At 43.9% G+C, this 18,493-nt stretch overlaps 2 protein-coding genes across 2 annotated transcripts in view; one reads left to right on the top strand and one right to left on the bottom strand.

Annotated features, from left to right (window-relative positions):
• Positions 1 to 5,421, bottom strand: part of HS2ST1 (heparan sulfate 2-O-sulfotransferase 1) — a 79,956-nt gene extending 74,535 nt beyond the window's left edge. Inside the window, exon 1 of the mRNA XM_072127813.1 lies at positions 5,022 to 5,421. Within this exon, the coding sequence (XP_071983914.1) occupies positions 5,022 to 5,145 (124 nt within the window). The 5' untranslated portion in view covers positions 5,146 to 5,421. The remainder of the gene's footprint in view (positions 1 to 5,021) is intronic.
• Positions 5,422 to 5,503: 82 nt separating this feature from the next.
• The window catches only part of SELENOF (selenoprotein F), a 14,729-nt gene continuing 1,739 nt past the window's right edge, over positions 5,504 to 18,493 (top strand). Inside the window, exons 1-5 of the mRNA XM_072127814.1 lie at positions 5,504 to 5,624; positions 5,779 to 5,873; positions 9,722 to 9,889; positions 16,383 to 16,446; positions 18,010 to 18,059. Coding sequence (XP_071983915.1) covers positions 5,826 to 5,873; positions 9,722 to 9,889; positions 16,383 to 16,446; positions 18,010 to 18,059 — 330 coding nt within the window. The 5' untranslated portion in view covers positions 5,504 to 5,624; positions 5,779 to 5,825. The remainder of the gene's footprint in view (positions 5,625 to 5,778; positions 5,874 to 9,721; positions 9,890 to 16,382; positions 16,447 to 18,009; positions 18,060 to 18,493) is intronic.

Genomic DNA, 18,493 nt, shown 5'->3' with positions numbered 1-18,493 from the left:
GTAACCCTTTCTACGCAGAACCACATTCATCAGGGTGATGGCTTTTAATAAGTCCTGGGCCGGTGTACATGTACCACAATGCCATCTCATCCTCTGATGGTGGCACGATGCCAACACAGCAATGACTCCAACAGCTGTATCACCACCGACTGGCCGGGCGCCCAATGACGGGTCTCTGCCATGGTAGTGACTTACTAGCAACTGGTTATGGACAGGCGAGGTGGCTGAAGGGGAAGGAGACTTGGCAGAAAAAAAAAAAAAAAAATAGATATTTCTTATCAGCGGCTTAAAGGGGTTGTCCACTCTAAATAAAAAATATCAATTATGTGATTAATAAAAAGTTATACAATTTTCCAATACACTTTCTGTATCAATTCCGCATGGTTTTTTAGATCTCGACTTGTTGTCATTCTATTGGAAGTTTCATTGTTTACTTCCTGTGGATATAAACCAGTCCATGGTCATGTGATGTCACACAGGTGCACAGCTCGTTAGTTCTCCATGGTCATGTAATGTCACACAGGAGCACGGCTCGCTATATATCCATGATCATGTGATGTTACACTGGTTCACTGCTCGTTATAGCTCACAGCTCTGATTACTCTGTGATATAATGAGCCGTGCACCTGGGTGACATCACATTTTTCTATTAGATGGATGTAAACAATGAAGACTCCTTTAGAATCACAGCAAGTAGAGATCTAAAGAACCATTAGGAATTGAGAAATAATACTGTATTGGAAGTTCTTTAAGTTTTCATGATACAAACAATAACATTTATTTGCTGAAACCGGACAAGCCCTTTAAGAGAAGTTCACAGTCACACAGACGTAAACAATCAACATCAAAGAAAGGGGGTTCACATCAGCCCAACCCTGCAATGTGATTAAGGGGTGCCAAGGAGCTGGCATGGCATACTGTAATTCAATGTGTTATATAGGTGCTCAAGGTACAGCATGTTGATGTCCCATAGTTGAACATTACAATGATAATAAAGTGATAAAAAAAAATTATATATTTGCTACATTTCCCCTCATTTATTGTATAAAAAAAAAAACCACAAAATGGTTATCAAATATTAATAAATTAATGGCAAAATTAATAATGCAGAAAATTTACATTTTTGAGGAGTCAGAGGGTAAAATGAAAAAAAATAAAACTTTCAAATCATTTCCAGACAAGAACATTTTTTCTAATAAGAGATGCATAATCAATCACGTATTGATATACAGAAGAACTTAGAACACATGGCAGAGAACCAGACCATTACCGGGATAGAAAAAGAAACGGTTAAATATTATTTCAAACTGTTTTATAACATAATGGGCTTAGATTTAGAAATAAAAAATATTTTAAAATCCATCCATTCAAAGGGTTCATAATGGTCTTAAACGTGTTATCCCGTCAATACAAGCCATGTTACTCCATGATCAGTAGTAGTATACATACAGAGGCAGCTGCCAATCTAACCACTGGACTCCCAAACATAGATAAATCAAGGATGCAAATCAAGAGATAGATTTTTTTTTTTTTTTTTGGGGGGGGGGGGGGGGGATTAGTATCAACATGCACCACTTCTCCTGATCTATGACAATCTACCACTAGATAGGAGACTATGCACACACTACTCTTCTACAGCTCTATAACATGCTGCCTACTCAGCTCCTTCTGTTCTATAACATTCTGCCTGCAGATATCACACTATGTACAATGTGCTCAGCTCCTTCTTTTCTATAACATGCTGCCTGTAGATAGAAGATGTACAATGTGCACACCTCCCCCTGCCATATACCATGCTGCTTTCAGACAGGACAGTGTATATAATCCGCTCAGCTCCTCCCTCCATATACCATGCTGCCTGCAGACAGTACACTGTATATAATCCGTTCAGCTCCTCCCCCCATAACACATGCTGTCTGCAGACAGGACATTGCATATAATCTGCTTAGCTCCTCCTGCCATATACCATGCTGCTTGCAGACAGGACATTGCATATAATCTGCTTAGCTCCTCATGCCATATAACATGCTGCCTGCAGACAGGACATTGTATATAATCTGTTTAGCTCCTCCCTCCATATACCATGCTGCCTGCAGACAGTGCACTGTAAATAATCCGCCCAGCTCCTCCCTCCATATACCATGCTGCCTGCAGATAGGACACTGTAAATAATCCGCCCAGCTCCTCCCTCCATATACCATGCTGCCTGCAGACAGGACATTGCATATAATCTGCTTAGCTCCCCCTGCCATATACCATGCTGCCTGCAGACAGGACACGGTATATAATCCGTTCAGCTCCTCCCTCCATATAACATGCTGCCTGCAGACAGGACATTGCATATAATCCGCTCAGCTCCTCCCTCCATATACCATGCTGCCTGCAGACAGGACATTGCATATAATCTGCTTAGCTCCCCCTGCCATATACCATGCTACATGCAGACAGGACACGGTATATAATCCGTTCAGCTGCTCCCTCCATATAACATGCTGCCTGCAGACAGGACATTGTAAATAATCCGCTCAGCTTCTTCTACTCGGGCAAATAAGAAATGTTCGATATATCAGGTTTGCATTAAAGAGAGAAATTGTGTCTAATGATATAAATATATCTTTTCATGAAAAACCTACATGAAGTTATTTTTTTACTGAGGTGTCTAAAAATAAGATGAATGTTTGTGTGATCACTGGGGTTCAATCTAAAATTGAATTTGCTCTGAATCAAAAGCTTTTTTTTTTTTTTTAATCAGATTTCACAAGATGATGGAAAGTGCTGTACAACATGGACAATACAGATCTCTGTGGGTGAACGCTCTGACAGCACATCAAGTATTATTGGAGACTTGTGCAATAAACCCAGATCCATCTCCTGGGGCCGGAGACAAAGATTCCTGGCCCACATACCGGGCGCCAACAGAAGCCGCCATGAAAGAAAGTGCAAGATACAACTTTATGATGTATAGAGGCTAGACATCTGAGAGAACATCAACTTCCCTGGTAGAACATGCCACCGCAGACATAAAAGAGCGGCAAATGATGAATTGTCCACTTTTGTCTGGTTTACAAAACCCAATTTCAATTACTGTATTACCCAATTCGGAGTTAATGCAGGGGGTCTCTGAATGAAGACCTTCTAATGCAAGATGAAGTAAGAAGAGAGGCTACAAATATCTCTTGCACTGGAGGATTTTTATTTAGTTCATGATCAGAACAAACGTGTGATATTTGCTTTATCCTGTGGAGGCGCTATAGAGGAGTAGACTGGTTCCCTGACAAATAACAGATGTGACCAGGACCCATGTAACAAAATGGACAGTTCCATGTAGTCATCCGGTACATACATCATATTCTAGGAAAGCTGAGGGGCAATTAGAGGGGAATTCACATGGCAACAGAGCCAGCGGCGATAAAACTTGAGGCTCAGCCTTGGATTATCAGTATACGGTTACTATGTGAACAAACCCCAATACATCCCCAACTACAGGACAGTGCCCAGCTTTCCAAGAATTCTGAATGACAAACTGGTTACATAACCCTACAATACATCCAGGCCATTGAACATCTAGAAACAAAAGCTGGGAAAGCTGCAGCTTTAAGGGGTATTCTCGCCTGGGCATTCACATTCAGTTTGATAAATCTGCCATATATAAACATTTCTTCAATTAGATGTTATTAAAAAAAATGTTCCTGTGTGAAGATAATTTCTCATAAATGTAGTCATTCTGTCCATTAGAAACGAGATGGCTTCCTCGGATACGGCCACGTCTGCTGGAGGGATTGCACAAAGAAACAAATTGTTTTTGTATATGAAATGTCCGGGATTTACTACATGACCCACAGCTGTCCTGTGGTAATGATTGCTGAATTTAGGAGGTCAGACAAGACTCAATAGCTCATGTCTGGCCACCACTGCCAGAGTGTGACGTGGTCGTAACCGAGGAAGCCATCTCGTTTCTAAGGGACAGAATGACTACATTTATGAGAAATTATCTTCACACAGGAACATTTTTTTTAATAACATCCAATTGAAGGAATGTTTATATAAATGGCAGAATAGTGAAACTGAATGTGAATGCCCAGGCGAGAATACCCCTTTAAGTCTCATCAGCCAAATTTTCTTGTTATAGAATTGTTAGCTGGGTGACATAAGGAATGACGAGGTAACACAGACTAATTATTAGATAACATGGCACCCGGGGATTTTAATGACAGTAAGTCAACCAATCTGATAGTGACCAATACATCAGATAGACATGCATCAATCCTGGGAACCTGTGACATCACACCGTAGAGATGAGATCATCATATAAAAATGTATATAAATCATATCCATCACATTAAGGTGACAGTTATAAAAATCATAGTACAATCTGTACAGAGCACATCCATCAATACTGACTAGTGACATCACACCATGATGACATGTTGATCGATGACATCAGAGTACAATTTATACAGAGCAAATCCATCAACCCTGAGAAATTGTGACAAGAGATGAAATTGCTGACATTACTAATTATATAGAGCAGATCATCATAGTCCGATTTATATACAGATCACATAGGCGCCAGTCACTTCTCATATACACACACACAATAAGATATATTTCAGTTACCAGTCCAAAAACAGACGTCTTTGTGGACACTGCTCTAAAGCAAGAGAATGCTTCCCTTCAGAAGACCCTGAGTGCTCTGCACTGGAATGCAGTCTACTGTCCTCTGTTATCAGCCTGGCTGAGTAATGATTTTGAGTGGAGTGGCAGAATAACACATACATGCTCCCATAGCACCTCTAACCCATGCCCCCCAACCCACTCTCACCAATGCATGCACCCCCCACATCAATGGCTCTCTCACCCCCGTGCCCCCTGCCCCCCTCACCCATGTACCCCCAGCCCGTGTATGGGCCAGCAGCAGCAGCAGCTGTCAGGCAGGCAGAGGCGCGGATGCCCGGCTGTACACGGAGGTGTCTGGGATGACATTAGCAGGCGGCGGCGGCGGCTCATCCCCTCCCCCTTACCGAGCTTTCCTCGGGAATCCTCCAGCTTCTGGATCTGGTTCTCCAGAAAGAGCATCGCGACCCCGAAGGTCAGCACCGCCAGCAGCTGCAACTTGGGCGGCATCATAATCCGTAGTAGCCCCATCAACCCAATCTATGGCGACATAACGTGGGCATCGGGGGTAGTGGCGAGAGGCGCTGCCCCCGGCGTACAGAAACACCCGTTCCGCGGAGGAGGAGGCGGGCGCCACAACAGTCTGCGGCTCCAGCGTGATCCGCTCACACTGTCTGTACACTCCGCCGCTCCTCCAGCTCTAGCCGCAGCACCAGCAGCACTAGCGCCGGCCCATTGCGTCTTACGTCACGTCGCCACGCCTCCTACGCATGACGTCGCTTGCCTTCCTCCGTTTTGACGGGTTGCTTGGCAACCAAGCACGGCCATTTAATCCCTTCCTATTGGCTGCAGCGTTTCTCCCGTGATGTGCTGCCTCGTATACCCCGGGGACCTAACCTATAGCTGTCTATGTCACTGCCTGACGGATAAACCGCGACGTTCAAAAGACCCAAATTGTGCATTTGAATACACTGATGCATCCTACTGATACTACATCTCATATTAGATAGGTATTTACATTCACAGCACAAAACTGTATATTCCGCAGAAAATATTTCGAGTCATAATAACTTTAGACAGAAGCTAAAGCTGCGCTCACTTCTATTCATCTCTACGTATCTTGTATCTATGACGCGGCGCTCACAGCTATTCTTCTTCCGGCAGTTATAAGGACAGCACAGGGGTCCTCACACTCAGTACCGGCTCGCAAGATGGTGGCGGACAGGTTGCTCCTGTGGATTGTCGCCGCTCTCCAGGCGGTAAGTGTGACGGTACCCGGTGCTGGGTGTCACCCCCGCCCCTGCATGCTATAACACTGGCACACGGCGTGCCCGGAGGATGCCGGGGGTGAGCGCTGGGAGCATAGCTCGGGTGACGTGGCTCCCGGCCGCTTCCTGTTGGCTCCGGCTTGTATCCTGCTCTGTGCATGAAGCCGGAGCTATGGCTCTCACCGTCCCCGGTGTCAGCTTGTGTGTGATCGGTCACTGCTCACACTGCAGTATACAATATCCATAGCTATAAGCAGCCTGTCCATTCCAAAGGACATGTCTTCAATTATTATTCGTTTTTGAAAAACTAAAATATTCTTTGTTAAACCGATGTTAAAGGGGTTATCCGGGTTTAAATTTTTTTTTATGTCCGGGCTGGGGAGGGCTAGTTAAACATAATAAACATGTACTTACCTCCTCCGGTGCTGCCGATGTCCCGCGCCGCGGCCCGTCTTCTCTGTGCGCCGGTTTCATTACACCGGCGCACAGGGAGCTTCCGGCCGGCCGGAAGCTCCCATGCGCACCATCTCTCAGCGCTTACAACGCTGAGAGATAGGGACGCATGGGAGGAGCCGTCCACATCGTGGACCGGAAGCTCCCTGTGCGCGGCTTCCGTGCCCCTGTAAACAAACAGGGGCACGGATCGAAGGGACCGCGGCGCGGGACATCGGCGCCGCCGGAGGGGGTAAGTACATGTTTATTATGTTTAACTAGCCCTCCCCAGCCCGGACATAAAAAAAAATTTAAACCCGGATAACCCCTTTAATGAAAGGTTTGTTTTTATTTATTTTGTCCACTGATTCTTATTATTCTTAAAGGAAAACTTCCACCATGGATCTACCTATTAAGGTAGATCGGGTGGTAGGTGCATCTGACGGATGTAAGGATAAACTCCTTTTAGGGCTAATCCTTTAGTCCCCACAATCGTTTAGAAAGTTTAATGGCCTTGATATGCACATTTTCTTAGGAGGAGGCTACTGGGGCGTGGAGTAGCCGGAGCGGAGGCTACACATTGCGGTTACTCCACACCCCAGTAGCCTCTTTGATCCTACTACCAGACATCTTCTGGTCCACTCGTCCATGATGCCAGAGTTCTGCGCAGTAGCTCCAGATTTGGAGCCGAGATCGTGCAGCTGCTGCCCTATGTTCTGCGCATACGCGAGATCGCGCAGCTGTGCGCTCAAGATATCTGGTAGGAGCATCAAAGAGGCCACTGGGGCGTGGAGTAGCCGCGCAGCATAGCCTCCGCTCTGGCTACTCAACGCCCCAGTAGCCTCTTTAGAAAACTTGCATTTCAAGGCCATTAAACTTTCTAAAAGATTGTGAGGACTAAAGGATTAGCCCTAAAAATGGCATTACATTCATTACATGCACCTACCTTGTAGGTAGGTTTGCTTTAAAGAAAACCTACCACTTGACCCCGTCCGAAATGACCTCCTCACACCACCCTCTGGGCTCTTTACCACTGACCCCAGGACATACTTTGTTTAGGGACAAAAAAAAAACGATAGTTTAGGCAAAAAAGTATTTTATAATCTATAGAAATGTGGCTTTGGCGCTTTACTTATGTCACCACGGCAATTCTGCACAACCCAGATATTTAATTATGCCCGCCCCATGTTCATTGTGTTCCTCCTCCTTGGACTGAGAGTCGGTGACGGCACTCGGCACTTCTCGCGCATGTGCAGTCAGTGAATCTTGCACAGCTGCAACATTCACTGTCTGCACATGCGTGAGATGAGACGAGTGATGTTACCGGCTCTCGGTCCGAGGAGGAGGAACACAATGAACATGGGGCAGGCATCATTTTTGCTGGGATCAAGTGGTAGGTTTCCTTTAAAGAAAATCCACCATCAAAATCCATCATGATAAACCAGGGACACTTCCTCGTAGATCCAGACGCTGTGACTGTAGTAATCCTATTATATTTGTTATCCAGACATCCTTCTAAAATCAACTGTTAAAATTATGTTAATAAATCTGATGGGCTACCATAGCCCCTCTGATCTGGCTTTACAGGCTGTTATATGGTCTTGCACTCCCTCAGCATTGTGCAGTGAAGACTTCCTGCCCGGGGGGAGGGTGTAGCAGCCTATAAAACCAGATCAGAGGTGCTATTAGTATACATTTGGAGCAAAGGAGGCAGTGGATAACTAATATTAAGTAGATTTGCTTTTGTGTTTGTCTCGGGGTTTGGCTTTAGCTTTGTGGCTTTAAAAGTAGAAAGAGGAAATCTCTTTCTGGAACTTGTGCACATTTATGCAACCATGCAAAACGACGTAGGGTCAGCTCCACCTTGTCGTTGCCTTTGTTTTAGAATTGAGGTTGAAGAGGCTGCATTCAGATACACATCTTTTAACCTTTTATCTCCAGCTTCTTGCACCCTTTGGTTGGTCTCACTCCACTCTTTCTGCTGTAATAATAATAATTTGTCCCCGAAAAGGGGGAAAAGAAGATGTCGCAACCAGTTTGACAAACAGACTGTACATACAATAAAATAAAGACATAAAAATATAAAACCCGAGACATAAAACTGCTAATCACTCCAACCTGTACAATACCGTATACTCATATCCGAAACCTACACTCCTATGCAAATACAAACAGCCATATCCATGACCACTGATTTACAACTCTTGTAGTAGACCACCTTTTTAATATTTGACAAATGGATAGTACATGTCATAAATGATTTTTTTGTATCTATCTGTCCTACATCTAATTTCTTTCAGTCTGCCATTAAAACTGCTTCGCTGCGATTGTAGTTGATTGTACAATGGAGGAGACTGGTCAGTCATCATGCAGGCAAATTTTTTAAGTACACGTCAGTGGAGCATACAATCCTACTGTTCCATTTTTACGCCAATCATGTTCTCCGCTTTTTTTTTTTTTAATAATCTTTCTACATTTGCATTGCATTTGCATAGATCTTGAGCAGACAAACTGTACTGAGACTTCTCTCTTTTACCCCTACTGTTCCTGATTAATTAGTGTCATTAGATTTGGCTCTCTAGTGTCAAATAGGTGGAGCCAGGTTTACTGCTACAGCGCAGGACCACCCATTTGACATAAGTCAATTATCATATTGGGTATTCACAATAATTAGGTGATATCCTGTCAGATGGTTGATACCGGGCTGCAGAAGGCATCCTGGCTTTGTCTGACGGTAGAGATCAGAAAATATTAACATTGGTTAATCAGAAATGGAGGTGGCTGGAGAGAAAATTCTAACCGGAATCATTGGACAACACAAGTAGAAGGCGCTGGAATGTTAATAAAGAAGTAACTGTTTACACTATAAGGCTACATTCATACGAACATATACCTGCCGGGCCGTAGCCGCGCAGCTATATGTCCAGTGCCATGGAGAGGCGAAAGCTCCCTCCCCCGTGTAGGGAGTGGTGCGTATCGCTCCGTGCGCCCGTCGCTGGCCTGCGGGGCACTTATTTACGGCTGCAAGCCTACGGCCTTGTGAATGTAGCCTAAGAGTGTGGCCTAATAAAAAGTAATGCTTTGTGATTTTGATAAATTTTTCTGGTGCAAAGAACTAGACAATCTTATATTATGCCTGATAGTCACTACCGTGTGCCCGCCCGGCCGTTGTTATGGACAAAGATAGAGCACTTTCTATCTTTTTTGCGGACTGTGAGCACTATCGAGCCTGGCGCCATAGACAACTATGGGGGACATATATGCACCCGTAAATTTGCGGCCGTATATACGTTGTGCATTAATGTGATATCTTTAAAGGTGTCTTCTATTAAAATATTTAATAGGCTTCTTCACACCCAACTATTTTGTCTTTCTGTGTATTATATTAATGATTTCATCTCTTTCAGATATCCACATATGGAGCTGAGCTGTCCTCAGAAGCATGCAGGGATGTCGGCTTTTCCAGTAACTTATTGTGCAGTTCGTGTGACCAGCTTGGACAGTTTGGGCTGAATCCAATTGAGCCCTTCTGCAGACAGTGCTGCCAGGAAGAGGCACACTTGGAATCAAGAAAAGTAAGTTATAACCCACGGTTTCATCAACTTCAGAAAAATACAGCTCAAAATCTGTTTACTATCTGCTCCCAGATTCCAGGGACTGAACTCCTTGAAATATGATGCAAGAACTCTTTGCATCAGATTTCATTATGATTCAAGGAGTCCAGCCCTTAGCACTGGGCTCATTCTGTATAACCTGACCAGGGTTTCCAGTAGCAATTGGATAAGCTCTCACTAGTCCAACGGAATTCTTTCTGTCCCACTCTCCCCATTTATTCATACTCTATTTTCCCAAGCAGCCAAGTGCTGCCAATGCATGGAGGGGAATGAGCCACTTAGATTCAGGGCATGATAAAAGTCAATGTGCTCAATCCAAAAGACCCCCTGTCACGTGTGTATATGGGAGGTTTTAGACCTTCTTGTAAATTTTCGGTGACTTTGTGCGTCTTGCTCTCGTATAACGATTTTGTTGGTAGTGGTTACACGTGGCGTTTGCGTTGTGTTTACAAACGCAACACAAGCATCCGGAGGTGGCATTCATTTCCATGGCTACATGTATGCAATCAGGCCGAGGTCCATCACCAGGGGCATGCATTGCATTTGTATACACAATTGCCATGTGTGACCAGACCCTCTTGCTATTTCTTTCACAGCCCCAATCCAAATGCACTTCAGCTTAAATACTTCATTAAAAAAAAATAATTTAAAACCATTGCCCTTATCCCTAAGGGTACAGTCACACGGTGCGTTCTTGGTGCCTTTTTAAACACACTTAAAATGCATGTGTTTTGCCATGTTCTCCTTGCGTTTGGCTGGTTTGAATCTGTTTTTCTTTACTTCTGGAAGTGTAAGCAGCTGTACTAACATTTTCAGAGCTGCTTAAACCAGCCAGAAGCATGGTAAACATGCAAAAATCCATGCGTCTTTAAAAGCGCACCAAGAACGCACCGTGTGACTGCACCCCAAATGATTCCTTTCCATGGCTGCAATGTTAAAAAAAAAAAAATCAATTTGTAAACTTGTGCAACTTTCCTGAGGTGAGTCTTGCATATTTATTCTCTGCACTGCCCTCCCTCTCTGTTCTTGATTGACAGGTCTTACTGCTATGGCTAGGCTGCAGCTATGAAACTAGTACTTGGGGACAGTCTGCCAATATTCAACTACAAACATATACAGCTCTATTTACTTATTACCAGGGGTAGGAAATGCTGCAGTGACTTTCTGGAACCTAGAGAGAGGTTGTCTGTGACTTGGCTCTTCTGTATCATTAACCACTCCCCCAGAAAGTAGATGGTGAAAGTGACATCGGCTGTGTGAAGAGGAATCGAAGTTGCTCCTCACCCCTCCCTCAGAAATTCTCTTCAGCCTGGTTAGCAGTGTCAGCTAGGAGGGCAGGATATCTTGACTGTGTACTGCAGCTCCCTCCTACATGACTGTCTTCAATAAGTCTTTTTTTATAAGAATGGTAGCGTCAGTGAAACCTGTATAAATACATCTAAAAGGTACTGTGTGAGGTTTGTATGCGAAGGGCCACACATATTTAAAAGCTTTTGCAGAATGACAAAACTGGGCACAATAGACTAAATGTACGTTCAGTATGAATGAGATGGCACGAAAACTTGATCAAGAAAAAAAGCTTATAAATCACAAGGTATAGAACCATGTAAATCTTTATTGATGCACAGATAAAAACTAATTCATACAGAACAGTTGATGGACCACAATCAATTAAAAATGTGTGTATCCATAGTACTGCACATATAAGCCAGGAAGTAGGAGCTATATTAGTACTCCGATATTCAATTATAAATCATAAACCTGGAGGGTAATAGAAAAATCACATGTAAAACATTCAGTAGAGAACTGTATGGTCATAACGGAAAGGAGACTAAAATACCATAGCAAAGAAGGGATCACACACCGTATGCCCCGACACGTGTTTCGCTATGGCGCTTTATCAAGGGGAGTGTCAAACTCCTGAAGGGGCAGCATTTGGATCTGAATAGAAGAAACTCTGTACTGGAGGGTGTTCCTGGTTCTGTTCACTTCCGTTTTGGGCAGTGATAGGTGATGTTTGGACCTTTATGTCCTGCTCTGGGAACAACTGGCGGTTCGTATCTCGTGGACTATAAATACTGTTGATAAAAACCGCTAAATGTGCAGATTCCTGCCATAAATTTTGTTAAAGAAATGTCCTACGAGTGCCACATGTGTTATATGCCATAGAGATGTGGTAGACCACCTTCCCATCGATAGGCCTTGACTTTACAGAGAAGGGATGTGGCTTACAATGTGATGGTGTACTATAAACTGATGGCAGGATTCTGGTGCAAGCCAAGTATGATACGTCTGAAGCAGATCTGCTGTTCCCATTTTACTTAGATTGAACGTTCTCCATTGAGCTTGAGGTCCAGATATCTATAATAGTTTATATAAATGTATGCCGTATATACTCGTGTATAAGCCGAGTTTTTCAGCACAAAAAAATGTGCTGAAAATGTCCCCTCGGCTTATACACAAGTCAATGCAATACACGAGTCAAGTAAAAAATAATAAACTTATATACTCACCCTCTGGTGGCCCCGATGTCCGCGCGGCTCGTCTTCTGGCTTCTGCGCCCGTCTACTTTCTTCTGCTGGGCGCCGCCATGTTTCTCCCCCAGGCGGCGCCTAGTATGACATCAGCAGCGGTGCGTCTTACTATCCGCCTGCCGGGGGGGGGGGGGGGGGTGTCTGTGACCAATGCATTTCCCATCCTTGGCTTATACTCGAGTCAATAGGTTTTCCCAGGTTTTGTGCTAACATTAGGGGTCTCGGCTTATACTCGAGTATATACGGTATATCAGTGGTTTCTATAGACGGTAGAGGTTGCACTAACATTTTTACAGAAGGTTTATAATGCCCCTCTTACTAATTTTGAGTATTTTTAGCAGAGAAGGAGTGTGAAATTTTCAGCAATTAAATAACTCATAGCCGTATATAATGCTATTAGACGCTATGAAGCCCCACTATCCCCCAAACTAGACTGTGGCTGACGCCGGCGACCCCAGCCTCCTTGGTGCTTTGTTAGTTAAAGACCTTTTTTAAAAAATGTTTTTATTAATTTTTATTAATAACCTCCACACTCCACCTGCCATAGAGATACAGGACAGAGCCTCTATCCACTAGCTAGGCTATGGGGTTAGTGGTTGTCTATAGGAGCCTTTTATGTAACTAAGGGCTTCACTGTTACACTGTGACACAGGCTCCATGCACTGCTATATAGAGAGGGATCTTATTATTGAGATGATTATTATTATGGAGATGATTATTATGATTATTGAAATGATTATTAGTATTGGGATTATTAATAATAATTATTATGGGGATGATTATTTTTACTATGGAGGTTTATTATTATTATTATTATTATTATTATTTTGAATTAAAATGTACAAGACAAAAAATATGGGCTCTTTGAGACGGCGTTTCCTCTGCTCATCTGCAAAAAATGCGGATGTGATGTCTGTGATGAGTCCATATTGTATCCGTACACAATCACATATGCAAATAAATGCTGATGGGTTTCTTACCTACTTCTTGCCCTGCCCAACTGGTTGCAACATTTGAGGAAAAACACTCTGTATATGGATGTCATGCATGTGCTGCCCAAATTTTTTTGCGGATCCATTGACTTCTATGGATGTACGTTGTCCATATGCGAGGCAAAATGAGGCATGCTGAAATTTTTTTTTCTCACGGTCTGCACAACCGTGAAAAAATGGACAGATGAACAGACTCCTAGGAAACAGTGGGTCAGTTTGCCACCCGCAAAAAAAAAAAAATGGCACACAGACATCAAAAACGCCCGTCTACATGAGGCCTAAATTATACTGTTTAGTTTAGTATTTTATATTAACATTAACAGGACAACCTTTACAACACATACCATATAAGCTGAGTTTTTCAACCCAAAAAGTGTACTGAAAAACTCAAACTCAGCTTATACTGGAGTCAAAAAACATCAAAACTCACCTTTCCGGCGTTCCCCGCAGGTCTTCTGTGCGATCCATCTGCTGCAATGGTATTGTGTGTGTGTCGGCCGTCAGCTGGCTGCACAACGAGACGGGGAGCCGACTGTATGATGGGGCGGGAGCCGGCTGCACAACCGGACGGGAGGTCGACTGCATAATGGGGCATGGGCTGCTGGCTATATACTGTGGGGTAGGGGCTGTGACCAATGCATTTTCCACCCTCGGCTTATACTCAAGTAAATAGGTTTTCCCAGTTTTTTGTGGTAAACTAAGGGGCCTCGGCTTATACTCGGGTTGGCTTATACTCGAGTATATAAAGTATGCAGTTATATATAGTTTGCATTGCATCTCTAAATGCAATGTAGACGCCCCATGTGACCGCACCCTAAACATTCGGATAATACCGTACTTTTTTTTTTCTTGAAAGTATCGTATTGAGTATTGCAATACTTTTCTGGGTATCGCATCACTCTCAAAATTCTGGTATTGATGCAACCCTAGTGGCTTCCATTGCACAGATGCCTCCCAAATTACAGGAATTGGATGCAGTGGAGATGCATTGTATGAGGAGGCGTTTGTGGGTGCAGTGCATGGGTTACCAAAATAAGGATCTGGGGTAGGACACATTAGCATTTCATGTGTGTAAGTTGCTTCCTATATTGTGCAGGTAGATTTCTTGGCTGGTACAATGCTGTGGTGTGACGACTGACTACACATTACAACATCGGCTCGGATAAGTATTTGTGCGACTTGCTGCCAATTTCGGTGACTGTGATTGACTTGTTTCCCAGTCTGATACTGCAGCTGCCGGCCTCATGAATATCCTTCTTTCATGGAGTCCACAGATCCATCCCATGTGCAGAATATGGGATTCCTCTGGATCTCGTGCATGCACAATGGAGACAGAGCTGTCCTGTGTCTGGCCCTGTGACCTGGCCGGCTGTTGTGTATAATGCATCCGCTTGACATTGGGTCTCACTAGATTTCCGTGTTTTGGTTCCAGCTTTTCCGTAGTGTTGTTCTCCTCACTCTGGGTGATGGGTTTTTGTGTACGCAGCGAGCTCTATACAGCGCAAGTGTCTTCCTGTCTGCACAATACTACAGGACTGGACCGAAGAAATCCAATGGCATATGTATGGCCGGAGATAATCCACTTAGCCAGCGATGGGCAATTAATTTTCCCATGGGGCCACATGAGTATTTGGAATGGTTTAAAGGGCCAGATTAATATACTTGGGTCTACCCAATACCTACTGTATATACCTGAAGTACCCAATTTTATCCAAAAAACTAAGCAACAATATTGACTCGAGTATAAGCTTAGAGTGCAAAATGCATTGGTCTCAGACTATCGACGCATGAAATGCCCCTGGGGAAAAAACTAGCCCTTCGGCGCTCCTCTACTCTTATATATTCATGTGTGTCCGGGCAGCAGAGACGCGTCACCTTTTAGACCTGACTTAAAGGGACTATTTCTAGAATTACTTCTTTTATGTGAAATCTTGGCTTTCCTACACATGTTTACCTATAAAAACATTTAGTGGCTGCAGGAGGAGCGTCCCTTCAGGAGCCCCTAGAAACATGCTTTTGGTATCCTATAAAATATAAGAATCTCACAGCACCACAATCCTGAGATTCTTGTAAATAGTATGAATATTATAAACGTGTCTATGTGCTTTACAACCTAATCTAGGGGAGTCTGAAGTGACCCTCCCCTGCAGCCTCTAAACTTGACTCCTCTCAGGAAAATATGCAATGGAAATTTCACAAGAGTATTCCTGGTACTCTGCTCCTGTGATATACCATGTTCCATCAGGGCACCTCCATAAGGTCAGGCTGTGTGGACAGCAGCCTAGAGCAGTGGTGGCGAACCTATGGCACGGGTGCCAGAGGCGGCACTCGGAGCCCTTTCTGTGGGCACCCGGCCATCGCCCCAGCACACCCGACAGGACTCAAAAATTCTTCCTCCGGTTCCAAGCAACTTAAAAGATTCTGCTTTCAGTCATATATTAAAGTGATACTTACAGTACTTCACTACTTGGGACTGTAGGAAGAGGGAGAAGGTGTTGACAGGATCTAATGATCTTTGGAGGACCTTCTGCTGGCCCCTACAGATCTACAGAGGGACACTGGAAAGAAGCTAAAATAATGCAAATCCATCTTGTCCTCAGGAGGCCAATATGATTGAAAGTTGTTGAAGAACAGGGAACAATAAGTTACTGCTTTAATTTTTGGTCGGCACCTCACAATAAATATGGGGGTTTTGGGTTGCAGTTTGGGCACTTGGCCGCTAAAAGGTTCGCCATCACTGGCCTAGAGCCTCTTTTAGAAGCCTTCAAAAAGTTAAAATATGGACATAAAGCTTTGCTATTGTAGTGGAAGGACAGATGGCTGTACTGGGAATGTTGGTAGAGTTTATTAACTATGTAACGTCTTACATAATTTACAAGTAGGTGCTTTACATATTACAGCATTAACCCTTTCCTTCCGTGTCTGTAGATGTACGCAGGGGCCATTCTTGAGGTCTGTGGATGAAAATTGGGGAGGTTCCCTCAAGTCCAGGGTAAGTCTCCGCTACTATTTATGTACTGGCAGCCTCTGCAGTGTTTGCTGCCAGGCTTCTAGCTCTTTCTAATATCGGGTAGTAAATATCTGCCTGATGAGGTACATTAAGATTTAGTGTCCTCGGAAGCCAAAACCTTATATTTTCCAGAAATGTCAGTGCACAGAACGTCTGTAGCTCATATTTTGGCTGCCTGTTGCCTGGCAGCAGGGAAGGATTCGGAGGTTGTAGTATTTATCAGGGCCTTCCTAAATTTTGTGAGTGAGCTCAGCTCTGTCACATCTGCCCGCCCCCCTTTCGTCCCATTATCAATTATCGGAGCCGCCGTATGCGGAGTTGGAGAGATGTATTATTTTGTGGATTTCCATATTGTAAATTTTGAGGATGTCGTCTATTGCTGGGAGGACTTGGCGCAGTCTCTTTTGCCGCCTCCCTGCGCCATCATTCTCCTGCTTCTCACATTAGATGGAAGGGACGCCTCAGCTGTCCTCATGTTCCTCGGATGATCACAAAGAGTTAAATCCATCACAAAGAGGCTGCAAATGGTAGTAAAATCTCTGCTGCGTGTAGACCCTAAAACAAAGGAGCCCTGGCTTCTGTGGGGAGGGATGCAGGGTGCAGCATTATGGGTAATTGCTGGATATTGTCACTCATCTGGATTTCTAAAATAAGGACTTAGATGGGTCTATAATATATATATTTTTTAACCCTTTTGCAAATGTAATTCCCTTGCCTATCCACGGCCAAAAAGGGTTTACACCCATTTATGTAGGTAATGAGCTGAAAATAATTTTAATAAATCCAAGAGTGCACTTTTTTTTTATTGGACTGAATGGTAATGAAAGGGAGACCACAGTAACCCCACAGATGCCAAAATAGTAGACAGTTTGATAATTGTTAGCGATGTGCTATAAAAGGATTACAGGTTTTTGATGTGAACTACTCCGTCAGATCCATTGATGGGATATTCAGCCTTAAAGCAAACCTAACCCTTCAGATAACTTTGCATGAATCAATAGAACCGTGTGTGTATGAGGATTGACCGAAATTTCTCTTATCTACAGCATTTTTAGCAGGTCCAGTACAGTCTCCGTCTCAGAGATGGTAACTGGAGATTAGATGCCCCCTATACATGGTACTATGCACACAGGATAGTATAGGACATTGCACAGGCCCACTGAGCAGCACTGATGTGAATGAAGCACTTGGGGTGAGATGGAAGCTGGCTGTTTAGCTCCTGCACCTTCTTAACACAGCAGCCGTTCCCTCACTGTTCACTTATATTTCTGATGCAAAGTTTTTCTGAACAATCGCTTGATATCTAATATAGAGACCTTGAGCTACAGATCTGTAACCACATCCCTGAGCACAGAATCTCTTCCTCTATATAAGACTTGTGTGCATCAGACAGACCTTCATATTAACATGGTCCCCAGACTTCTTGATAGACGTGCCAAAAAACGAAGCATATTAGGTGTAATGGTTGTCATCCATTTGTTATACACTGGAATAACACCCTGGACTGTGTGATGTCTTCTAACTCTGCACATGTTATGTTCCCAGCTTTCGTCAGGAGTGACAAGCCCAAGCTTTTCCGGGGCCTGCAGATCAAGGTAGGAATCTGTGCAGACTGTCAGCTCTTCATGGGTTAACTCCTCTAAAATCCTAAACACAACTAGTCGTTGCGCTGGTCACACATGTGCATTCAGCTTTATGGAACCACTGTACACAGCCAAGCATTGCCACAAGACTCCTCCGCTCCATTCAAGTAGGGGGGGACATCCGTCCCTTGTTGTGAAAGGTGGTTATACCAGAAGTAACCCCCTCCCCCCCTTTTAAGTGTCATCTGCACTTTTCTTGTCTTCTTGGGACCTCATTTCCTCCTTATTTAAGCAGTTGGTGTAAATGTCCTTTCTGTCCTGTATCCACTGACATCTGAGAGATAAAACGGCCTAATAAATCATCTTGGACGCTTTACAGTCCCGAGAGTGTCATCTCCTCATGGGAAATATTCTCTTGGCATGGAGAGAGTTCATCATTGTTCTCC

This window comes from Engystomops pustulosus, chromosome 10, assembly GCF_040894005.1.
Source record: "Engystomops pustulosus chromosome 10, aEngPut4.maternal, whole genome shotgun sequence".
NCBI lineage: Eukaryota > Metazoa > Chordata > Amphibia > Anura > Leptodactylidae > Engystomops > Engystomops pustulosus.
Note: the sequence above shows the minus strand (reverse complement) of the source record. Positions and strands in the feature narration are given on the sequence as shown.